This window comes from Saccopteryx leptura, chromosome 4 (assembly GCF_036850995.1).
Source record: "Saccopteryx leptura isolate mSacLep1 chromosome 4, mSacLep1_pri_phased_curated, whole genome shotgun sequence".
Classification (NCBI taxonomy): Eukaryota; Metazoa; Chordata; class Mammalia; order Chiroptera; family Emballonuridae; genus Saccopteryx; species Saccopteryx leptura.
In genome coordinates this window covers 198,014,909-198,041,605 of record NC_089506.1, presented here as the reverse complement: position 1 = coordinate 198,041,605, position 26,697 = coordinate 198,014,909, and the positions used below count along the sequence as shown (strand labels likewise).

The 26,697-nt window shown below is 39.4% G+C and overlaps 1 protein-coding gene across 1 annotated transcript in view; it reads left to right on the top strand.

The window, feature by feature from the left end:
* Positions 1-26,697, top strand: part of TPST1 (tyrosylprotein sulfotransferase 1) — a 107,488-nt gene that overhangs the window by 54,825 nt on the left and 25,966 nt on the right. Inside the window, exon 3 of the mRNA XM_066382480.1 lies at positions 22,166-22,364. Within this exon, the coding sequence (XP_066238577.1) occupies positions 22,166-22,364 (199 nt within the window). The remainder of the gene's footprint in view (positions 1-22,165; positions 22,365-26,697) is intronic.

Here is a 26,697-nt window from a genome sequence, read left to right as displayed (position 1 = left end):
TTCAGAGTCTCAGGTTACACCCACCGCATTCCTGGATACAGTTTCAAGGAGGTCCCCTGCTGAAATCAGTAAAAAGACTATCAACTTTTAAGAAAACAAACAAATCAAGACTTCAAAGCTGCCCAAATCCGAAAGTGGATTACAGATAACAGCTGATACCAACCCAAGAAGACCTAGAAATAACTGAAAACTGGAGGCAGACAACACCAAGCCTAGACTCAACCAACTCTACAAATAAAAAACCCAAAAACAGACAATGAGAAAACAAAGAAGTGCAATCCAAATGAAACCACAAGAGACACCTTCAGGAGATGAACTGAGTGATATGGAAATAATCAAACTTCCAGATGCGGAGTTCAAAATAATGATTGTAAGGATGCTTAGGGATCTTAGAACAACAATGGATGGTCATTATGAACACCTAAATAAAGAAATAGCAAGTATAAAAAAGAATCAGTCGGAGATGACAAATACAATATCAGAAATAAAGACCACAATGGAAGGAATTAAAAACAGGATAGATAGAGCTGAGGATCGAATCAGCTAGTTGGAGGACAACTGGAATGAAGGCATGAAAGCAGAGAAGAAAAGAGAAAAGAGACTCAAAAAGTCAGAGGAAACCCTTAGAGAGCTCTGTGACAACATGAAGAGAAATAACATCCGCATCATAGGGGTTCCTGAAAAAGAAGAAAAAGAACAAGGGATAGAGACTTTGTTCAATCATATCATATCTGAAAACTTCCCTAAATTAATGCAAGAGAAACTCTCACAAGTCCAAGAAGCACAGAGGACTCCATTAGAGAGAAACCCAAAGAAACCTACACCAAGACACATCATAATTAAAATACCAAAGCTAAGCGATAAAGAGAAAATATTAAAAGCTGCAAGAGAAAAAAAAGTTATCACCTACAAAGGAGCCCCCATAAGGATGACATCCGACTTCTTAACAGAAACACTTGAGGCCAGAAGGGAATGGCAAGAAATATTCAAAGTAATGCAGAACAAGAACCTACAACCAAGACTACTTTATCCAGCAAGGCTATCGTTTAAAATCTAAGGAGAGGCCCTGGCCGGTTGGCTCAGTGGTAGAGCGTCGGCCTGGCGTGCAGAAGTCCCAGGTTCGATTCCCAGCCAGGGCACACAGGAGAAGCACCCATCTGCTTCTCCACCCCTCCCCCTCTCCTTCCTCTCTGTCTCTCTCTTCCCCTCCCGCAGCCGAGGCTCCATTGGAGCAAAGATGGCCCGGGCACTGGGGATGGCTCCTTGGCCTCTGCCTCAGGTGTTAGAGTGGCTCTGGTCGCAACAGAGCAACGCCTCGGAGGGGCAGAGCATCACCCCCTGGTGGGCAGAGCATCGCCCCCTGGTGGGTGTGCCGGTGGATCCCGGTCGGGCGCATGCGGGAGTCTGTCTGACTGTCTCTCCCCGTTTCTAGCTTCAGAAAAATACAAAAAAAAAAAAAAAAAAATCGAAGGAGAAATAAAAAGCTTCCCAGACAAAAAACAACTCAAGGAATTCATTACAACCAAACCAATGCTGCAGGAAATGTTAAGGGGCCTGTTGTAAACAGATCAAAGTGGGAAAAGAATATAGCAAAAAAGGAATACAGCTTTAAAGAATAAAATGGCAATAAACAACTACATATCAATAATAACCTTAAACGTAAATGGATTAAATGATCTAATCAAAAGACATAGGGTAGCTGCGTGGATAAGAAAACAGGACCCATACATATGCTGTCTACAAGAGACACACCTTAGAACAAAAGATGCACATAGATTGAAGGTAAAAGGATGGAAAAAAATATTTCATGCAAATGGAAATGAAAAAAAAGCTGGGGTAGCAATACTTATATCAGACAAATTGGACTTTAAAACAAAGGATATAGTAAGAGATAAAGAAGGCCACTACATAATGATAAAGGGACTAATTCAACAGGAAGATATAACTATTATAAATATCTATGCACCTAATATAGGAGCACCCAAATATATAAAGCAGACTTTGATGAATTTAAAGGGCGATATCAACAGCAATACTATAATAGTAGGGGATTTCAATACCCCAGTAACATCACTAGATAGATCCTCAAGAAAGAAAATTAACAAAGAAACAGCAGACTTATTGGAAACACTAGATCAACTCGATTTAATAGATATCTTCAGAACCTTTCACCCTAAAGCAGCAGAATATACATTCTTTTCAAGTGCTCATGGTACATTCTCTAGGATAGACCACATGTTAGGGCACAAAAGTGCTCTCAACAAATTTAAGAAGACTGAAATAATATCAAGCACTTTCTTCGATCACAATGGCATGAAACTAGAAATGAACCACAACAGAAAAGCTCAAAAATTCTCAAACACATGGAAACTAAATAGCAGGTTGTTAAATAATGAATGGATTAAGAATGAGATCAAAGAAGAAATAAAAAAATTCCTAGAAACGAATGACAATGAGCATACAACAACTCAAAATTTATGGGACACAGCAAAAGCAGTACTGAGAGGGAAGTTCTTAGCACTACAGGCACACTTTCAGAAGCTAGAAAAAGCTCAAATAAACAACTTAACCGTGCATCTAAAAGAATTAGAAAAAGAACAGCAAGTAAAGCCCAGGGGTAATAGAAGGAAGGAAATAATAAAGGTTCAGAGCAGAAATAAATGACATAGAGGCTAAAGAAACAATACAGAGGATCAATGAAACTAGGAGCTGGTTCTTTGAAAAGGTAAACAAGATCGATGAAACTTTAACTAGATTACCAAGAAAAAGAGAGAGAGGACTCAAATAAATAAAATTAGAAATGAGAGAGGAGAAATAACAACTGACACAACAGAAATACAAAATATTGTAAGAAAATACTATGAAGAACTGTATGCCAAAAAACTAGACAACCTAGATGAAATGGACAAATTCCTTGAAACATACAATCTTCCAAAAATCAATCTGGAAGAATCAGAAAACCTAAACAGACCGATTACACCAAATCAGATCGAAACAGTTATCAGAAAACTCCCAACAGCCCTGGCCGGTTGGCTCAGCGGTAGAGCGTTGGCCTAGCGTGCGGAGGACCCGGGTTCGATTCCCGGCCAGGGCACACAGGAGAAGCGCCCATTTACTTCTCCACCCCTCTGCCGCGCTTTCCTCTCTGTCTCTCTCTTCCCCTCCCGCAGCCAAGGCTCCATTGGAGCAAAGATGGCCCGGGCGCTGGGGATGGCTCTGTGGCCTCTGCCTCAGGCGCTAGAGTGGCTCTGGTCGCAACATGGCGACGCCCAGGATGGGCAGAGCATCGCCCCCTGGTGGACAGAGCGTCGCCCCTGGTGGGCGTGCCGGGTGGATCCCGGTTGGGCGCATGCGGGAGTCTGTCTGACTGTCTCTCCCTGTTTCCAAGCTTCAGAAAAATGAAAAAAGAGAAAAAAAAAAAAAAAAAAAAGAAAACTGCCAACAAAGAAAAGTCCGGGGTCCGATGGCTTCACAACGGAATTCTACCAAATATTCAAAGAAGAACTAACTCCTATCCTTCTCAAACTATTTCAAAAAATTCAAGAGGAAGGAAGACTTCCAAGCTCCTTTTATGAGGCGAGCATAATTCTGATTCCAAAACCAGGCAAAGACAACACAAAGAAAGAAAATTATAGGCCAATATCTCCGATGAATATAGATGCTAAAATCCTCAACAAAATATTAGCAAACCGGATCCAACAATATATGGAAAAAATCATACACCATGATCAAGTGGGATTTATTCTGGGGAGGCAAGGCTGGTACAATATTCGTAAATCAATCAATGTGATTCATCACATTGACAAAAAGAAGGAGAAAAACCATATGATATTTTCAATAGATGCAGAAAAAGCATTTGATAAAATCCAGCACCCATTCATGATAAAAAAACTCTCAGCAAAGTGGGAATACAGGGAACATACCTCAACATGATAAAAGCCATCTATGAGAAACCCACAGCCAACATCATACTCAATGGGAAAAAATTAAAAGCAATTCCCTTAAGATCAGGAACAAGACAGGGGTGCCCCCTTTCACCACTCTTATTTAACATAGTCCTGGAAGTCCTAGCCACAGCAATCAGACAAGAAGAAGAAATAAAAGGCATTCAAGTTGGAAAAGAAGAAGTAAAACTATCATTATTTGCAGATGATATGATATTGTATATAGAAAACCCTAAAGTCTCAGTCAAAAAGCTACTGGACCTGATAAATGAATTCAGCAAAGTGGCAGGATATAAAATCAATACTCAGAAATCAGAGGCATTTTTATACACCAACAATGAACAGTCAGAAAGAGAAATTAAGGAAACAATCTCCTTCACAATTACAACCAAAAAAATAAAGTACCTAGGAGTAAACTTAACCAAGGAGACTAAAGACTTGTACTCGGAAAATTACAAAGCATTGATAAAAGAAATCAAGGAAGATACAAACAAGTGGAAGCATATACCGTGCTTATGGTTAGGAAGAATAAACATCATTAAAATGTCTATTTTACCCAAAGCAATCTATAAATTCAATGCAATACCAATTAAAATACCAATGACATACTTCAAAGATATAGACCACATATTCCAAAAATTTATATGGAACCAAAAGAGAACACGAATAGCCTCAGCAATCTTAAAAAAAGAAGAATAACGTGGGAGGTATCCCACTTCCTGTTATCAAGTTATACTACAAGGCCATTGTACTCAAAACAGCCTGGTACTGGCATAAGAACAGGCATATAGATCAATGGAACAGAACAGAGAACCCAGAAATAAACCCACAGTTCTATGGACAACTGATATATGACAAAGGAGGTAAGGAAATACAATGGAGTAAAGACAGCCTCTTTAACAAATGGTGTTGGGAAAATTGGACAGCTACCTGCAAAAAAATGAAACTAGATCACCAGCTTACACCACTCACAAAAATAAACTCAAAATGGATAAAAGACTTAAATGTAGGCCGTGAAACCATAAGCATCTTAGAAGAAAACATAGGCAGTAAGCTCTCCGACATCTCTCGGAGCAATATATTTGCTGATTTATCTCCACAGGGAAGTGAAATAAAAGACAGGATAAACAAATGGGACTATATCAAACTAAAAAGCTTTTGCACAGCTAAAGACAACAAGAACAGAATAAAAAGACAAACTACACAATGGGAGAACATATTTGACAATACGTCTGATAAGGGGTTAATAACCAAACTTTATAAAGAACATGTAAATCTCAACACCAGGAAGACAAACAATCCAATCCAAAAATGGGCAAAAGAGATGAATAGACACTTCTCCAAAGAGGACATACAGATGGCCAATAGGCATATGAAAAAATGCTCAACATCACTAATCATTAGAGAAATGCAAATTAAAACCACAATGAGATATCACCTTGCACCAGCCAGAATGACGCTCATCAACAAAACAACACAGAATAAGTGCTGGCGAGGATGTGGAGAAAAGGGAACCCTCCTGCACTGCTGGTGGGAATGCAAACTGGTGCAGCCACTGTGGAAAACAGTATGGAGATTCCTCAAAAAACTGAAAATCGAACTGCCTTTTGACCCAGCTATCCCACTTTTAGGAATATACCCCAAGGACACCATAGAACGGCTCCAAAGGAGAAATGCACCCCCATGTTTGTGTCAGCATTGTTTACAATAGCAAAGATCTGGAAACAGCCCAAGTGTCCGTCAGAGGACGAGTGGATTAAAAATCTTTGGTACATATATACTATGGAATACTACTCAGCCATAAGAAATGATGACATCGGATCATTTACAATAACATGGATGGACCTTGATAACATTATACGGAGTGAAATAAGTAAATCAGAAAAAAACTAAGAACTATATGAATCCATACATAGAAGGGACATAAAAATGAGACTCAGAGACATGAACAAGAATGTGATGGCAACAGGGGGTGGGGGAGGGGGGAGGGGGCGAAGAAGGAGAGAGGGGTTGGGGGAGGGGATAGGCACAAGAAAACCAGATAGAAGGTGACAGAAGACAATTTAATTTGGGGGGAGGTGGTACACAGCACAATCAAATGTCAAAATAATCTAAAGATGTTTTCTTTCAACATATGTACCCTGATTTATCAATGTCAGTGCATTAAATTTAATAAATAAATTAAAAAAAAAAGATGGCTGTTATAAAAAAGACCAAAGATAAAAAGTATTGTTGAGAATGTGGAGGAAAAGGAACCATTGTACACTGCTGGTGGGAATGTAAATTGATATAGCCATTATCTAAAACAGTATGGAGTTGTTACTTAAAAAAAAATTAAAAATAGAATTACTGTATGATTCAGCAGTCCCACTTTGGGTATATACTTAAAGGAAATGAAATCAGTATTTCAAAGAGATAACTGTTCTCTCATATTCACTGAAGCTTTATTCACAATAACCCAAATGTAGAAACAACCTAAGTGTTGTTGACAAATGAATGGATAAAAAGATGTGGTGTATATACACAATGCAATGTTATTCAGCCTTAACAAAGAAGGAAATCTTGTGATTTGTGAAAACATGTATGAACCTGGAGTACATGTTAAGTGAAGGAAGCCAGACAGAGAACACCAAATACTGTATGATCTCACATGTATGTGGAATATTAAGAAGTCAGATACTTAGAAGCAGAAAGTAGAATGGTGGTTACCAAGGGCAAGGAGTAAGGGATGTGTCCCAGGTTATGTGTGCTTTAACCTCCCATCCCCCATTCCTAAGATTGAATAATAAAAGGAATCTTCTACCCTTTGTCCATCATCTCCCCAGTAGATATTGGTCAAAGAGCAGAAAGCTTTGATCATGTAGAATGAATAAATTCTTGAGATCTGATGTACAACGTGGTGACTGTAGTTAATAATACTATATTGTATACTTCAAATTTGCTAAGAAAGTAGATCTTAAGTATTTGTACCTTATACAAAAAAAGATAATGTATATGTTTGTTAACCTTACTTTAGTTATCATATCACAATGTTCTGTATATCTAAACACATTGTATATCTTAAATATATAAATATAAAAAATAAAGCAAAGTATGAGAGCAATGTCTCACCAATAGAGAATGTCAATATAGAGATAGAATTATAGTAACAAACTAGTTGAAAAGTACAATAACTGAGGCCCTGGCCCGGAAGCTCAGTTAGTTAGAACATTGTCTCAGTATACCAAGGTTGTGGGTTTAATCCCTAATCAGGGCACAATGAATGCATAAATAAGTGGAACAACAATTGATGTTTTTCTCCTCTCTCAAATCAATAAAATAAAAAATATATATATTTTAAAAAGAAAAAAAAGTAACAATAACTGGAATGAAAAATTCAATCATTGGGCCCAAGAGGAGATTTGAACTGGAAGAAGAAAGAATGAAAGCAGACATAGATGGGTCAGTTGTTATTATCCAATCTGAAAAACAGATAAGACGAAAAGCATACAGAACTTATGAGACCTGTGGCACATCATCAAGTATACCAACATATACAAAATAGGAATTCTACAAGGAGAAGATATATTGAATGGGACAGAAAGACTCTGAAGAAATAATGGTTGAAAACCCTAATTGTAATGAAAAACACATATCTACCCATCCTAAAAGTTCAGTGAACTTCAAGTAGGATAAAACCAAAGAGGTCCACACTTAGACACATCATAATTAAACTATAAAAAGATGACAAATCCTTAAAGCAGTAAGAGAAAAGGATATATGACATTCAAAGGACCCTTAGTAAGAGTAACAGCTGCTTTTTTGTTGGAAACTATGGATTCTGGAAGGCAGCAGGATGACTTATTCACAGTGCTAAGAGGAAAAAACAAATTCAATTAAGACTTCTATATCTGCCAAAACTATCCTTCAAAAATTAAGGCGAAAGAGATAATCCCCATTTTAAAAAAATTGAGAGAATTCACCAGCGGTATCCAACGGATGCTAAAGGGAGTCCTTCAGTCTGAAATGAAAGAACACTAGACTTTAATCCACATTAAAAAAAACTTTTTAAAAATGAGTAAAATCAATTATATAGGTTAACTCAGGACTGGTCTGGTTGGTCCTTAGAAAAAAAGAGGACTTCAGAACATCACTTACTTGAAGAAGGTAAGGATAGAGTTGACACTTTTTAGATGTCCTGACCCTTCATGAAGTTTATTATCTTTGAATAGATTACTGAGATGAGATCTTTTCATCCTTTTAATTCTAAGTAAGTAAATAGGCTTAATATTATTAGTCAGTAGAAAATGCAAGTTAAACCCATAACGAGATACCCCTACATGTTCACTAGCATGGTTAATATTAAATGGTAGAGTGTTGGCAGGGATATAAGCAAGAGGGACTCTTTTTTTTTAATTGATTTTTAAAGAGAGAGAAACATTGATTACATTGATTTGTTGTTCCACTTATTACGCATTCCTTGGTTATTACTTTTTTTTTTTTGTATTTTTCTGAAGCTGGAAACAGGGAGAGACAGTCAGACAGACTCCCGCATGCGCCCGACTGGGATCCACCCGGCACGCCCACCAGGGGCGATGCTCTGCCCCTCCGGGGCGTCGCTCTGCCGCGACCAGAGCCACTCTAGCACCTGGGGCAGAGGCCAAGGAGCCATCCCCAGCGCCCGGGCCATCTTTGCTCCAATGGAGCCTTGGCTGCGGGAGAGGAAGAGAGAGACAGAGAGGAAGGAGGGGGGGGTGGAGAAGCAAATGGGCGCTTCTCCTATTATGTGCCCTGGCCGGGAATCGAACCCGGGTCCCCCGCATGCCAGGCCAACGCTCTACCGCTGAGCCAACCGGCCAGGGCCCCTTGGTTGTTTCTTGTATGTGCCCTGACCAGGGATCAAACCCGCAATCTTGGCATATTGGGATAACCAACTTAGCTATCAGACCAGGGCCAGCAAGTGAAACTCTTAATGTTGGTGGGAATGTGAACTATAATAGTATAGCTCTTGGGAGAACTACTTGTTATATCTACTTGGCAAAACATATGCCTATCTTATGACCAATCAGATATACTCCTGGGTATATATGCAACAGAAAGAAGTTATACACATAAGGAAATTATACCAAAAGACTTATACAAAAATATTTATAGTAACACTATTTCTAATAATAGCCAAAAGCTGGAAACAAGTCCAAATGCCCATCAAGGAGGGAATGGATATTCATACAGTGTATTCATACAGAGAGATACTATTCAGCAATAAAAAAGGAACAAACCACTGATACACACAACATGGGTTGAATCTCACAAATACTATCCTTTTCATAAAAAGCCAGATACAAACAAGTGTATAAAGTTGCCATTTTTATCTAGTTCAAAAATAAATAAGATTTATCTATATAGTAGTTAGAATAGTGATTATCTTTGGGGTATTAACTGGGAACAACACAAAAGAAGCCATTTTGGAGGCTGGGAATGTTCTCTCTTATGGTTGGTAGTTATATAGGTATATACATAAAAATTTGAGTCTAATGCTTAAAAAATGTTGCTCTTCTTGAAGTTCTGTTTGTACTCTATGTTATGAAAGTTATTTTAAGATCTTGAAGAAATAGCGTCTTTATTGCTGTCAATATTATTCAAATCAGAGATAAATAATACTATACAGTTAAATAGTTGTAGAAGGAAATTCAACCAGTTTTATTATTTGTAACTGCTAAAAGCCTTAATTAAGATATAGCCTGACCAGGCGGTGGCACAGTGGATAGAGCTTCGGACTGGGATGTGGAGGACCCAGGTTCGAGACCCTGAGGTCACCAGCTTGAGCCTGGGCTCATCTGGTTTGAGCAAGGCTTACCAGCTTGAACCCAAGGTCGCTGGCTCGAGCAAGCGGTTACTCGGTCTGCTTTAGCCCCACAGTCAAGGCACATATGAGAAAGCAATCAATGAACAACTAAGATGTCACAATGAAAAACTAATGATTGATGCTTCTCATCTCTCTCCGTTCCTGTCTGTCTGTACCTATCTATCCCTCTCTCTGACTCTCTCTCTGTCTCTGTAAAAAAAAAAAAGATATAACATATTAAAACTACCTTTGATAAAAAAACGTAAACCTGGGTCTAATGATGAATTTGCTGATTTATACTATTTGACTTCAGGTACTATTTAAATATTTGGTCACAAATGTTATTTTTGCAGTCCAGAATGGAATAAGGGCAATTATTAGCAACATTTAACCAGCTTGGTTCTATTATTTCATGCTGGAGGATCAAAGCAGAATTAGCAAGTGAGGGAATTTTGGAGAAATCGAAGTGCCAGTGTTTTTACAACTACTTGTAAGCCATAAAAAAGAAATGAAATCTGTTCTTGCAAAGAATGCAAGGCTGGCCAAACACCAAGATGTTGCTACACAGAATATAAAACAAGCAGAGACAAAACCACAACAGAGCTGCTTTCACCCCAGAATGTTTAAGGGCACAGGGGAGAGGAAGGTTAATCAGGGGAGGAGAGAGATTCTTTTCCTTGACCTTGTACCAACTATTAATCTAATGCTAGAAATGCTGACTTTATCTGGGAATTAGAAAAGATTTCTCCAGTTTATTTATTTATTCAGCAAACATGTATTGAGTTTCTGTTATGTGCTTAGCACCATTGCAGGGACTTGTGATAGAACAGTGAAAAGGACAAAAATTCCTGCCATTGTGGAACAATTATTGAAGAAGGGAGTGAGGCAGAGATGTACACACACAGTATATATGTCACAGTGAGTTTACATTAAGTAACTACTTTTCTTATTTAGCCATAGGTTAGCCTTCAACTAGACACACTTTCTGGAACCTCCATTACCCTTTCTAATAAGACCCTTCTTTGGTACTTTAATAATAAAATGTCCGTCTATGTGAATCAAGATTGATCTGCCTTGATACGTGCTAAAGAATAGAATAAGAAATAGACCCAAATTATGTAAGACTTTAGGACAGTGGTATGGAATCTGACACAAAGGAGTAATAGGATCCTAAAGCTAATTGGAGGTGGTGGAGGGATTGAGCAAAAAAGAAAAAACCTATGGACACGGGGCGGGGGGGAGAAGGTGGGAGAGGGTATGGGGGGATAAATGGTGATGGAGGGAGACTGGACTTGGGGGGGTGAACACACAATACAGTGTACAGATGATGTTGTGGAATTGTGCACCTGAAACCTGTATAATTTTGTTAATCAGTGTCACCCCAATAAATTCAATAAAAAGGAAAAAAATAAAGTCAATGCAGATAAAAGCTGAAATTAATAAAATAGATAAAAGTAGTAGAAAGGATAAATAAAAGCCAAAATTGGTGATGTAGGATGATCAATAAAAAGGTAAACCCTTTGCAATATCAGTGAAGGTAAAAGAGCAAATATATGTATATCACATAAAAGACAAAGAAATAACCATAGATATAAAAGAAATTAAAATAATCCTATGAGAATACTAGTACTTGAAAGTATGTTTATAATCAGTTGAAAGCCTAGGGACAATAGCTGATTTTTTTTTTCAAGATAGAAGGAAAACAAATAGTTTGATTAGCATCAAAGAGATTGAAAGAGTGACTAAGAGATTGCATTTAAAAAGTCATAGATGCGCCTGACCTGTGGTGGCACAGTGGATAAAGCGTCGACCTGGAAATGCTGAGGTCACCAGTTCGAAACCCTGGGCTTGCCTGGTCAAGGCACATATGGGAGTTGATGCTTCCAGCTCCTCCCCCCCTTCTCTCTCTCTGTCTCTCCCTCTCCTCTCTAAAAAATGAATAAATAAATTAAAAAAAAAAAAGCAACAAAAAAAAAAAAGTCATAGATGCCTGACCAGGTGGTTGCGCAGTGGATAGAGCGTCGGACTGGGATGCCGAGAACCCAGGTTTGAGACCCCGAGGTTGCCAGCTTGAGCGTGGACTCATCTGGCTTGAGCAAAGAAAGCTCACCAGCTTGGACCCAAGGTCGCTGGCTCAAGCAAGGGGTTACTCGATCTGCTGAAGGCCCGCGGTCAAGGCACATATGAGAAAGCAATCAATGAACAACTAAGGTGTCGGAACGAAAAACTCATCTCTCTCCGTTCCTGTCTGTCTGTCCCTATCTATCCCTCTCTCTGACTCTCTCGCTGTCTCCGAATAAAAAAAAGAATTAAAATAAATAAATGTCATAGATGATTAACAGCTGAATTGTTCCTAATCTTTAGAAAAGAGATGGGTCCAATGCTGTTTAAATTATTTTAGGTCATAGAAGAAAATGGAAAACTTCCCAGTTCATCTTATGAAAGAAACAATGACTTATGACAGGACCCAGTAGAAATTACAGAAAAAACCTCAGATCAATTTTCTATACTATATCAAAGATTGATAAGCTATTATGAACAACAGTTTTCATTTCAAAAATGAAAGAGTGATTTGTACCAGAAAAATCTTTTAATTCACTAACTACATCAGTAAATTAAAGAGAACCATATAATCATGTCAATTCAATGCTGAAAAGGCTGTTGGTAAAATTCATTTGTCATTCATTAAAAAAAAAAAAAACTTAAGAGGAAATAGAAAAACTACTTAAAAATAATAATGAGGCCCTGCCGGTTGGCTCAGTGGTAGAGCGTCGGCCTGGCGTGCAGAAGTCCCGGGTTCGATTCCTGGCCAGGGCACACAGGAGAAGCGCCCATCTGCTTCTCCACCCCTCCCCCTCTCCTTCCTCTCTGTCTCTCTCTTCCCCTCCCGCAGCGAGGCTCCATTGGAGCAAAGATGGCCCAGGCGCTGGGGATGGCTCCTTGGCCTCTGCCCCAGGCGCTAGAGTGGCTCTGGTCGCAGCAGAGCGACGCCCCGGAGGGGCAGAGCATCGCCCCCTGGTGAGCAGAGCGTCGCCCCCTGGTGGGCGTGCCAGGTGGATCCTGGTCGGGTGCATGCGGGAGTCTGTCTGACTGTCTCTCCCCGTTTCCAGCTTCAGAAAAATACAAAAAAAAAAAATAAATAATAATAATAATGACTAATTGTTTACTTGACATGTTTTTACTGAGCACCCATTATATGCCAAGTAATATTGTAAATATTGGGGTTAGAGCAGTTAAAAAAGACAAAACAAAATAAACCCTTTCTTCACTGAACTTACATTGGCATTTGGGAACCATCCATGAAAAAAGAAGTTAAATGTCTAGTTTGTCAGATAGTAGTAAGTACTGTAGAGAGAAATAAAGTAGAAAACAGGTTGTTGCCAAGAGATGGGGCATAGGAGTAGTAAGGAAGTGTTCATTCATAAGGCAGACATTTCTAGCAGAGGCCTATGGGAGAACAAGAGCAGGAGAAGAAAACAAAAAGTCCAGCCCTCATAGAGCCTTCTATCTAGTGGAGAAAGGCAAAAAAACACAAAAAACATATTAAATAAAAGCCCATCGTATATTAGGAGTTTATAAAGGCTATGGAAGAAAGAAAATGAGTATAAAGGGGACCAAGACCCAGGGGATTTTCAGGGACGAGTTATAATGTTAAATGGAATGGTTAGGATATTCCTCATCAAGAAGCTGAGATCTGAGGAAGGTCTTGCAGAAGGCGAGAGTGTTAGCCACGTGGACATCTGGGGGAAGAGTGTTCCAGTCAGGAAACAGCTGTAAGGATTCTAACGGAGAGCATCGTGCCTGATGCAAGCAAGCAGTTGCAAAGGGGGCTGGAACGGTGTGAATATGGGATTGTGGAAGTCAGATTATGTTAGCTAGGGCCTTGAAGACCCTTGTATGATAAATTAAAAATAGTTTAATGATTTTTAATAAGTCAAACACCCTTATAACTATCACTTATGTCAAGAAATTGAAGTTGGCAGTCAACCCAGGAACCTTTCCACGTATGCTTTCTTCTTTTCCTCGAACCTATGGCCCTTTCAGAAGTCACTTCCTTATACTACTTTATAGTTTTCTCACCCAATTGTGCAACCCTATATACTATATTCTTACCCATTAAGAATAATTTTATATCTTTTAAGTTTCTTTTCATCTATAAGTTTCCAAACACTAGTTCTTTAGTTTTAGAAGAATCTGGGTCACTTAGCCTGTAAAATTATTTACGGTCTTAATTTTGCTGATTGCAAAATTTTTGCAGTCGAACTGCTGATTGTCCAAGATCTTTTTCTGAATTCTGTACTTGATGCAAATTGGCAGCTAAATCCAGAGGATTAATCAGCCTCCAGATCTGATTTGGCAAGGCTGTCCATGACATGTAGTCATCATTTTCTGTGTGATTTTAGCTGCCACGATCCTCAGTGCCTAAATTCATCAACTTGTTGAATCTTAGAAACTTTTGATATTCTAAGCTGATTTCTTTTCTATATATTAGTTGGAAAACTTTTATAAAGTGATATGTCTCTGCATCTACTATTTGGTTACAGTTCACATAGGAAAAAGGAATGATAAATACTTGATTCTTATATTTTATGTAGTAGTTTTCAAAATTATGAGTTGGTTCCTTACCATATCTTCCTAAGAGACCAATTTGATGATTTCAATCTATTTTCTTTAATTGAGATTCAAATTGCTCTATCTCTGGTCGCTAGAAGATTCTTCAAATTGGCTGCTGTATACTTTTGCCATGATCATAGTAGTGTCTGATAAATTCCTTGCTATCTGATAGAACAAGATATTGTAAGCTCAGCTCAGATCAGGAATCAGTGATTTCTTCAGTATGCCTTAGTTTCTCTTAGTGAAATATGGCATTTCATGACAACTGTCTGGTCAGGATATCCCAGTCCTTTTTCAGTGACCCCTAATTATTTTGGATGTCTGTAGCTCCAAAATATTTTAATACAGGGAATGGCAATTAGCAAATGACTTATAGGAGAAAAATAAGAATCAAAATTAGATTTTTAGACTTTTCAACATTAATACTTTTTTATTTCTAATTTTTTCCTGAGTTCTGTGACTTTATTTTTATTTATTTAGTGACTTTAAGAGAGACATTGATTTGTTGTTCCACTTATGCAGTCATTGGTTGATTCTTTTAATTTTTTAATTTTTAAATTAAATTTAATGGGGTGACATTGGTCAATAGGTTTCTGGTGAACATCTCTATAGCATTTCCTTCCTACCTGTGCAGGTATCAGGGCTATGTTGGTTGTCTCTACTCACTTGAATTTTAAGGGTTGTGGGGCTACTTTGTCACCTAGTTTTATTTTAAATGTTGTTCCTTGCTATCCGGTTTGTTTTCAGGGGATGATTTGGTGAGATTAAAAAAGTATTCTGTGGTTTCTCAGATTCCCTTTCTTTTTTTTTCTTTTTTTTTTTTTTTTGTATTTTTCTTAAGTTGGAAACGGGGAGGCAGTCAGACAGACTCCCACATGCGCCCGAACAGGATCCACCTGGCATGCCTACTAGGGGGCGGTGCTCTGCTCATCTTGGGGCGTAGCTCTGCCGCAATCAGAGCCATTCTAGCGCCTGAGGCAGAGGCCACAGAGCCATCCTCAGTGCCCAGGCAAACTTTGCTCCAATGGAGCCTTGGCTGCAGGAGGGGAAGAGAAAGACAGAGAGGAAGGAGAGGGGGAGGGGTGGAGAAGCAGATGGGCACTTCTCTTGTGTGCCCTGGCCAGGAATCGAACCTGGGACTCCTGCACGCCAGGCCAACGCTCTACCACTGAGCCAACCGGCTAGTGCGGATTCCCTCTCATTTTAAGGACTTGGACTTTTTGAAATACATGTTGCAGGATTTTGAGCAGAGGAGTGATGTGAGCTGACTTTATTATTTTTTTTAGCCGATTTGAGAGAGAGAAAGAGAAAGAGAGGGAGAAGGAGAGAGAGAGGTTGATTTACTGTACCGTTTGTTTATGCATTCATTGGTTGAGTCTTGTATGTGTGGGTATCAAACCCACAACCTTGGGGTATTGGGACAATGCTCTCACTGACTGAGCTACCCAGTCAGGGCCTGACTTGTGTTTTGTTTTATTTTTTTCAGAGACAGAGAGTCAGAGAGAGGGATAGATAGGGACAGACAGACAGGAACAGAGAGAGACGAGAAACATCAATCATTAGTTTTTCCTTAGTTGTTCATTGATTGCTTTCTCATATGTGCCTTGACCATGGGGCTACAGCAGACCAAGTGACCCCTTGCTCAAGCCAGCGACCTTGGGTCCAAGCTGGTGAGCTTTGCTCAAACCAGATGAGCCTGCGCTCAAGCTGGCGACCTCAGGGTCTCAAGCCTGGGTCCTCCACATCTCAGTCCGACGCTCTATCCACTGCACCACCACCTGATCAGGCTAACTTGTGTTTTTAAAGGTTCTATCTGGCTTATATAATGAAAGTAGACCACAAGAATTTAAAGGAAGAAGCAGGGAGATTATTAGAAGAATATTGTAGAAATTCAGGCAAGAGGTAATGTTGGCTTGGACCACATTACCAGCAGTGTAGTTAATGAGAAGTAATAATATTTGGATATATTTAGTGGTATAATTGATAAGATTTTTTAAGGATTGGTGTAGAGTGTGAGAGAATGAGAGTAGTCAAAAGACAATTTCAGTTTTTTTTTTCCTGTACAGCCAGAAGAATGAAGTTGCTTTCAACTGAGATGAGAAAGGCTATGGATATACAGGGGTTCTCAGGTTACGACAGTCTAGACATACGACATTTCGAGTTAATGATGCTCACTTCCATAAAAACTTTTAAAAATTGATATGTGTTTCAGCTTACACAGTTAGCGTTGTACTTACAGACTGTGTGGGCAAATTAGTTTGGTTGCACGCAGTGGAAGAATACACAGTACAGTGTACAGTACAGTATACAGTGTGTCTGTAAAGTCATGGTGCACTTTTGACTGGTCACAGGAAAGCAACAAAAGATGATAGAAATGTAAATCTGCACCAAATAAAAGGAAAACCGTCCCAGTTTCTGTAGGATGATGTGGCAGCATGTGTGCATGTGCAGATGATGACGTAACACCGTGTATACAGCGGAGCAGCCCACGGCCATGCCAGTCGAGATGTGGACGGTACAGAGGAAAGTTCAGTGTGTTCTGTGGCTCACTAAATTCGAATCCGTGACCAAAGTGCAACATGAATATTGGCGCATTTATAATGAAGCTCCACCACATAGGAATAACATTACTCGGTGGGATAAGCAGTTGAAGGAAACCGGCAGTTTGGTGGAGAAACCCCGTTCTGGTAGGCCATCAGTCAGTGACGAGTCCGGCAGGCATCCCCAAACTACGGCCCATGGGCTGCATGCGGCCCCCTGAGGCCATTTATCCGGCCCCCCTCCACACTTCCAGAAGGGGCACCTCTTTCATTGGTGGTCAGTGAGAGGAGCACTGTATGTGGCGGCCCTCCAACGGTCTGAGGGACAGTGAACTGGCCCCCTGTGTAAAAAGTTTGGGGACCCCTGCGTGTAGAGGCTATACGGGATAGCTACCTAAGGAGCCCTAAAAATCTGTGCGTGAGCCCACATCGAACTGCACTGAATAGGTATGAAACTGGGAGAGTTTTCCTTTTATTTGGTGCAGATTTCACATTTCTATCATCTTCTGTTGCTTTCCTGTGACCAGTCAAAAGTGCACCATGACTTTACGGACACACTGTATTTATGTCCTTTTCTGTGGCTTAGCTGTGTTTTTATGGTTTAGATTATGATTTCACAACTGTGTTAGGATAGGTAAGTGACTTAGGCTAGGGAGTGTTTCGACTTACACCAAAATTTGGGTTACGTCACTGTTGTAGGAATGGGATTGTGTCATAACCTGAGGACCCCCTGTAGTAGATTTGAGGAGGTAAGATCAGGAGTTCAGTTTGAATTATGTTGAGCTTTGGATAGTTATTAGACTTCTGAGTGACACTAAGAAAATAAAAATCACACTCATATTATTCTCATTGTTAACATTTTTTTTTTTTTTCATTTTTCTGAAGCTGGAATGTTAACATTTTTATATAAGTTTATGCATATGTATAATATGTATATATAACACACTTTTACAAAATTGAATTTCTGTTTTGTGAACATTTTTATATTCTTTTTCACAAGAAATAACCTGTATATTTTCTTAGAGTGATATAACCTTTGAAAACATGACTTTGGCCCTGGCCGGTTGGCTCAGCGGTAGAGCGTCTGCCTAGCGTGCGGAGGACCCGGGTTCGATTCCCGGCCAGGGCACACAGGAGAAGCGCCCATTTGCTTCTCCACCCCTCCGCCGCACTTTCCTCTCTGTCTCTCTCTTCCCCTCCCGCAGCCAAGGCTCCATTGGAGCAAAGATGGCCCGGGCGCTGGGGATGGCTCTGGCGCTGGGGATGGCTCTGTGGCCTCTGCCTCAGGCGCTAGAGTGGCTCTGGTCGCAATATGGCGACCCCCAGGATGGGCAGAGCATCGCCCCCTGGTGGGCAGAGCGTCGCCCCATGGTGGGCGTGCCGGGTGGATCCCGGTCGGGCGCATGCGGGAGTCTGTCTGACTGTCTCTCCCTGTTTCCAGCTTCAGAAAAATGAAAAAAAAAAAAAAAAAAAAAAAAAGAAAACATGACTTTTAATGGTATTTCATCTAACCATATAGATGATGGCCTTTTACACTTTCCCTTTGGCATGTCCACTCTAGTCTGATGCTTTACTCCAGAGGGCTTGGTTTCCTACAATTGCTGTGGATCATATTTCACACCTGTGGTTTGGCAGCTGGCCTGGCTGTAGTGTTTAACTAAGACTCTGGGAAGATCCATGCTTTTGAAACGAGTGTCTTGGAGGATTATATTCACCTCAGTCATTCAAGACCTTGGCATCGTCCCCATTCTTTGAGGCGGAGAGCCTTCTCCTGTGAATGTTACAGTGGGAAGAAACCTGGGCACTTAGAACTGGGGAAGAACCTGCAGATTCGCAGATACCTTGCCTGTAGAGCTGGGCCTGGGCTGTAGGTTTTGAGCTATACCAGTCTGTCCTGTTTTAAGGTCCCAGTGAGACTCGAGGATACTGGAATGGTAACTACTTTATACCCCAGTACACTTAAGACCTAAGTGTTGGTTAATTTCTGGAAGGACCAAAGGAGTAAGAGAGTTCCATCCAACCTGCAGGTTGTTGCCTAAAAAGAAAATCAGGTTTTCTGGACCAGGTTCATTTCTCTCTGAAAACTCTATCCTCTTGAACAGGGAATGACAGACTTCTGTGAAGGGCCAGATACTTTTGGATTTACAGGCCATATGATTTCTGTTGTAGCTATTCAGCTTTGATGTTGTAGAACAAAACAGTCATAGACAGTTGATGACTTCATGTTGGTAGCTTGAAATTAGCCATGGTAAGAGTTTTCCCACCACGGACATCAGTAAATGCAACAAGTCCTGGCCTTTTCTTCCCCAGAGAGCAGGTTAAACATTGCCGACACAGCACTATATATACATATTATGTGTACAGTACATCTGTATGTTTTTACCATTGTAGTGAACCAACTTGCTCACTCTACGCAGAGCAAAAGGCTGAGGTTTTCAGGGAATCATAGAATTTAAAAATTAAGATAATCAATATGATGGCAATATAGAAACGGGGGAAAATGGGAACTTTGGAGTTAGACAGACATGGGTTCAAATTCTGTCTTCATTATTTCCAGAATGTGTGATTCTGGGTAAATCACTTCCCTTCTCTGGGTCTCAGTTTACAGATTTGGCAAATGGGGACTGATAACATCTTTCTAGTCAAGTTGTTTTAAGGATTAAATGAGATTTCACATGCAAAGTGCCTGACAGAATGAACGGAAAATGTTATTTTTTGTTTACTATAAACCTTGTTTTATCCTGGAGATGTTTATCTGTGCAGACATGGCTCTCATTCTCTAACATTCCTAATGCACCCACAATACATACCATCCAGTTTGCACCTGGATATTCTCTAGTTACTTTATGTGTCAGTTGACCTCCTTATAAAGATATGATTCTTGACTTCTCTTGAGCATGTAGGATATCTATTTGAGTATCTCTTTTATGTTCATGTGGTAGGTGCTGGTGATAATGAGACTAATAAGACATAGATCCTCCTTATATTCTGGTGGAACGATAGATAGTTGGGCCTACAAGCCAACTATTTAAATGCCAGGGAAATTAGGAGGCTCTTGTAGTAATCTGGGTGAGAAATGATGGAGGCATGAATGAGGTGGTCGCAGTAGGAATGGAGGAGAGATTGTTCTACTCAAAGATAGTCTATTGAACTGGGCTTAGTTTTTCCCTGTTCCATCCCAGATCCTGGCTTTGCCTTATGGATAGGTGGTGTGTCATTTATCAAGATAAGATGTACATGAAGAGGAGTAGATTTTGGGCAGAAGATGGTGGGTTCAGTTTTGGATCACCTTGGTTTTGTGTGGGTAGCATAAATGAGTAGCATGACCATGTAATTTATCATACAAGTTTGAACATTTATGAGAGTGAGATGTGCTATTAATAAGTAAGCTGGGGCTACGGGTAGAAACTGGACCTGACCTGGACAAACCAGGATGTTCTTTACACAGGTAAAGAAAGTTAAGCAAGGATCACTAGAGATGAAGCCAACCAGGGAAAATGTGTGGAATGAAGAGAGCAGGGGTTAAGTGGAGTCCTGGAGAAATTTTTAAGAGAGAAAAAAAGGAAACCTAGAACTAGTGGCCACACAGAATCCCAGGGAAGAATAATTCCATTTTCTCTTGTCTATTATTTTAGGCAGGGAGCCCCTCTGAGAGATTCCTCATCAGATAGTGATTATCTACAGTGAGAAGTCATATACTTAAAGGGGGGTTACCTTTATTAGAATACTATGTTTGAATGACTTATGTATTATGATAAAAAAAAAACTCTCTTAAAGCATGTTTATTTTATAGTCATTTGGCCAAAATCTACTAATTCACAGCCAATTTGTATCTAGATGTCATTTTATGTTATATTTTTTCCCTAAGAGTCCTAGTTATTTAGTTAAATATAGTAAATGTAATTACTACAAGCTTAAAATAGATTTCTACGTTAAAAGGTAGAACACATTTATTTTGTAATATTGGAAGTCATAAATAGCACTTCTTTCTCTTTTTTAGAAAATAGAGTTCTTCAGGAAGTCAACAGAAAAATAGAACAAATTAATATTTTGCATTCTTAGTGGATTATGGTTAGCTGTTTTCCCTTTAATATTTTATTATGAAAAATTTTAAATGTACAAAGAATGGAAAGAATTTAGCCACTATCTTATACAATTAATATTCACATTTATACAATTAAGATTTTGCTATATTTGCTTTATCACATATCTGTCCATCTAGCCATTCATTATCCTTTTTTTTTTGATGCATTTCAAGTTGACTAGCTGTTCTTCTAAATGTTGTAATTAAAATGTGAACACATTTTGTGTAGATGGTATCAGCTAACCCTTTTCCTTCCTTCCTTCCTTCCTTCCTTCCTTCCTTCCTTCCTTCCTTCCTTCCTTCCTTCCTTCCTTCCTTCCTTTCTTTCTCTCTCTCTCTCTCTTTCTTTATTTCTTTTTTTTTTTTTTTTGCAAAAGAGACAGAGAGACCAACAGAGGGACAGATAGGGACAGACAGACAGAAAGCGAGAGAGATTAGAAACATCAATTCTTGCCTGACCTGTGGTGGCGCAGTGGATAAAGCGTCAACCTGGAAACGCTGAGGTTGCCGGTTCAAAACCCTGGGCTTGCCTGGTCAAGGCACATATGGGAGTTGATGCTTCCTGCTCCTCTCTCTCTCTCTCTCTCTCCCTTCTCTATAATGAATAAATAAAATCTTTAAAAAAAACACACAAAAAACATCAATTCTTTGTTGCGGCTCCTTAGTTGTTCAATGATTGCTTTCTCATATGTGCCTTGACCAGGGACCCAAGCAGAGCGAGTGACCCCTTGCTCAAGCCAGCGACCTTTGGGCTCAAGCCAGCAACCATAGCATCATGTCTATGATCCCACGCTCAAGTCGGTGACTCTGCGCTCAAGCTGGATGAGCCCATGCTCAAGCTGGCAACCTCAGGGTCTCAAACGTGGGTCCGCTGTGTCCCAGGTTGATGCTCTATCCACTGTGCCACTGCCTGATCAGGCAGCTGACCCTTTTTCTTATTTCTAGAAATCTGAGGTAGCCAATAATTACTGTCAAATATAGAATATTAAAAAATGTGTGGTAAACAGTGTTAAGCCTGATCAGTGCACTAGTCTCAAAAGCTTTATAATTGAGACACTTTTAATTTTTAAAGTTATCAAAAATTATTTTCAGTGATCTTTTAACAGTATATATTTTGGTATTCAAAATAAATATTAATAAATATTAATATTGTTTTCAGAGTGGAGAGATCAACAGACCAAGTCATCAAGCCAGTCAATGTGGGAGCTCTATCAAAATGGGTTGGGAAAATACCTGCTGATGTTTTACAAGACATGGCAGTGATTGCACCCATGCTTGCCAAACTTGGCTATGACCCATATGCCAATCCACCTAACTACGGAAAACCTGATCCCAAAATCCTTGAAAACACTAGAAGGGTAAGTGAGATTTTTAAAGTGAATTGAGAAACCTGGTGATACGGAATTTGGATCCTGAAAAAAATTTTTTTAAATACTGTTTCTTGGTGTGTGTTTTTTTGTTTTGTTTTGTTTTATGATCAGAAAATTATTTTAAATTAGAAAAACTTGTATTTTTAGAATGCTTTATCATTGCGTGTCTTCCACTGCATTTTAAGGAAAACTGGCTCTTTCCAGGAACTATGGGGACAGTTTTTTAATGTATTTTGCACCATCTCTGGGAATGATATTTACTGTTGGAGATATTTATTCTCATAGCCGATTTACCACAGATGTGCATAAATACCAGAATGCTAGCAGCGTCCCTTATTTCATCTATTTTTCCTTTGAATCTTAATGACTGCTTTCCATTTAAACCCTTGTTTCGATGAGGCATGATTTCTTTATACCAGTACTTGAAAACTAAACATTGGCTACATTAGAAGAATTATTAAACAGACACAATAAATTACCCTCTAATTGAAAAAAGTTGCTATTAAAGTGTAATTATAGCTTTTCCTTTTAATAAGTTATGCTCACACTTTTATGGAATTTTGTTTCAGAAAAGCTGAAAACTTGGTTCTGGCTGGTTGGCTCAATGGTAGAGCATCGGCCCGGTGTGTGGAACTCCCAGGTTTGATTCCAGCCATGGCACATAGGAGAAGTGCCCATTTGCTTCTCCACCCTTCCCCCTCTTCTTCCTCTCTTTCTCTCTCTTCCCCTTCCACAGCCAAGGCTCCATTGGAGCAAAAGTTGGCCCGGGCACTGAGGATGGTTCCATGGCCTCAGCCTCAGGCACTAGAATGGCTCCGCCCCAACGGAGCAAATGTCCCAGATGGGCAGAGCATCGCCCCCTGGTGAGCATGTCGGGTAGATCCCAGTTCATCACATGCAGGAGTCTGTCTGACTGCTTTCCTGCTTCTAACTTCAGAAAAATACAGAAAAAAAAAAAGCTGAAAACTCAAAGAACCAACCAGAATATATACCATACCAGTTGTATCTACTTCAGATCCAACCTTAATGTATTCCTTTTAAACATTTTGGGAAAATACACATAATGAAAGGGTCCTCAGACCAGATTCCAACTTGTATGCGGAGGCTTCCCCACCCCACCAAGCAGTTCTCTGATGCCAGCAGGGTGTCCGAGAAAGCAGCTGGGATCTGGCACCATCCACGCAGAGATAGAATCAGATTCCATAGGTAAAGGGCTCCTTCCCACAAGACCACCCTCCACTTCAGGTGCCTGTTGTGAGCCCAGGTTGTTCCAGACAGCCGCAAATCAAAGGTTTCCATGACTCTCCTCTTTGGGTTTGATTAATTCGCTAGAATGGGTCACAAAACTCAAGAAAACCTATTTACTCACTTAGATTATGGATTTATTACTAAGATCATTAAAGGATAGGAACCAATAGCCAGATGAAGAGGTCCTGAATAAAGGAGCTTCTTATCTCCATGGAGCTGAGGCCCAGCACATGGTAATGTTCGGTTCCCCGTGGAAGCTTTCTGAAAAGGGCCTAAGAGCTGTCCTTTTGGGTTTTTATGGAGGTTTCATTACATAGTCATGATTGACCAAGTCCTTGGCCTTTGGCGATTAATTCAACCTCAAGCCCTTCTTCTCTCCCTGGAAATTGGGATGGGACTGAAAGTTCCAAACCTCAAACGGCAGAATTGGTTCCCACTGGCTCCGAGCCCCTACGCTGGGGTTGTATCCAAAAGTCACCTCATTAACATAACAAGAGACACCATTGTTGCTCTCATCACTTAGGAAATTCCAAGGAGTTAGGGAGCTATGAGCCAGGAATGTGGATGAAGACCAAATTTATCTCAGACCAAATATATCGGAGAAATATATATTATCTCCATGTATATATATTTCTTATAAATTGAAATATTGCACATCACATAAAATTTACCATTAAACACTTCATAAGAATATAGTTCAGTGGCATTAAGTATATCTGCATTGTTGTGCAACTGTCACCACCATCCATCTCCATAACATTTTCCATCTTTCCACACTGAAACTGCATACTCATTACCCATTCTCCCTCCCTCCCCCTAGCAACCACAGTTATACTTTCTGTCTCTAGATGTATTTTTTTGTACTACAATTTAAACAAGAAAACCATGTTAGCATAAGTTCACTTATAGGTTATTTGACTACTGATAGGTTATTTGACTTCAAGATTAAAATACCTTGCCTTTTTCTAGCATTATTTTTTTGTTTGTTTGTTTGTTTTTGTTTTTTTTTTTTCTGAAGCTGGAAACGGGAAGGCAGTCAGACAGACTCCCACATGCGCCCAACCAGGATCCACCCAGCATGCCCACCAGGGGGCGATGCTCTGCCCCTCTGGGGCATCGCTCTGTTGCATCCAGAGCCATTCTAGCGCCTGAGGCAGTGGCCACAGAGCCATCCTCAGCGCCTGGGCCATCTTTGCTCCAATGGAGCCTTGGCTATGGGAGGGGAAGAGAGAGACAGAGAGAGGGGGAGGGGTGGAGAAGCAGATGGGCACTTCTCCTGTGTGCCCTGGCTGGGAATCGAACCCAGGACTCCTGCATGCCAGGCCGATGCTCTACCACTGAGCCAAACGGCCAGGGCCTAGCATTATCTTATTTAGAACAATGATCTCCCTTCCTACAACCTTATAATATATATATTGTCTCTTTATTCTTTCCTTTGATACCTTTAATTGAAAAACAAATTTATATTTTATGGGTTAATTTCCAGTGTGGATTTTTTTCTCTTAGGCATTACTTTCATTTTCCTTTATCAGTTCACTAGTGGCGATGTAGGAAGAGCTGTCTTCTTGTAAACCATTATATATAAAAGCAAATTTTTTATTTTTTTAAATAATCTTTGTCCTTTTAATACCTTTTTATGTAAATGGACATTTGACTATAGAAATATAAGCTCACTGCCTGACCTGTGGTGGTGCAGTGGATGAAGTGTCGACCTGGAATGCTGAGGTCACCAGTTCAGAACCCTCTCTCCTATCTCTAAAAATGAATAAATAAAATTAAAAAAAAAAGAAATATAAGCTCACTATATGAAACTTGTAAAAGATAAGAGAGTAAAATTTACCTATTATATTACCACCCATACACATACCATTCTTAATATTTTGATGGATTACCTTCCTTCTCTACATGTTGTTAACCAAAAGTTGGATTACATATTTTACAATCTTCCCTCTGCACACACATGATTTTGTACTGAAGCCTTTCCCCATTGTGCACATGCTTTTTAGACATAAATTTTCATGGTTATCGTTACATGAGACACCTTAAGTTCTTTCTGAAACAGTGAATAATGAAAGAGCAAATAAAATGTTTCCCTGGCATATGTTCTATGATTCATTTTACCATTTTTCTTTTGTTGTTTACAATTTTCTCTTTGAAAAATTTTGCTACAAAGAGGATCTTCATACATAAATTTTAGTTTTGGGTGGCTTTTTTTTTTTAGGTTAGACTAATGAAAGTAGAATTAAATTAGGTTAGTGTACTTGATATTTTTTAAGGTGTTTGATATATGTTGATAAATTTTTTAAATCTTTTAAACTACCAACATAGTATGAGTCATTTTATTTTAGATTTTTGCCAGTTTTGATAGGTTTCATTAGTTAATACAATTGAACATTTTCTAGTTTTACCTATATGTATATATTCTTTTATAAACCGTCTCTTTTGTTTGAAAAATAGTTTCATATGTGTTAAAATTTTGTGAACTACATTCTTCTAAAGATGAATTATGCATCAGCATAGCATCCATTATTGTAGTGTTTGATAAACTCTTGGTAATTGGTAATTCATAGCTTTTCCCTTTATACAGTACATAAATGGTTTTTATAAACCAAGGTGCATGTACAAATGATAGTTAGAGGTTTCCCAGACAGTAGACATTATATGATAGTTTTCCTACATTCAAATTGGCTGGCTAGATTATTCTTGGCTTGCTTGAGTGGTAGTTTGGGAAGAATGCTGTGGCTTGCGTCCGTGCGAGTAGAGAATTTGTTTCATAAACATTTGTAGCTTTTGAAAGGATTTCAAAATGCACACTGGAAAGAAAAACTTTCTCCCCTTTCCATTTATGTCTATCTCTAAAGTGAAAAATAATTTTGAGGAAAAAAAAATAAAAATAAAGTGTGAAATGTAATTGCATTTTTGAGCGCTTTGTGATAACACGTACAAGCTAACATTCTAGCTTTGTGGGGTTGGATTTCATAGCCCTTCTTGCAGTTCAAATCCTACATATTTTCAAAGCTTTTTGCCTGTAAAAACTTGGCTGCTAAAATATACAGTATTGGTAATCATGAAG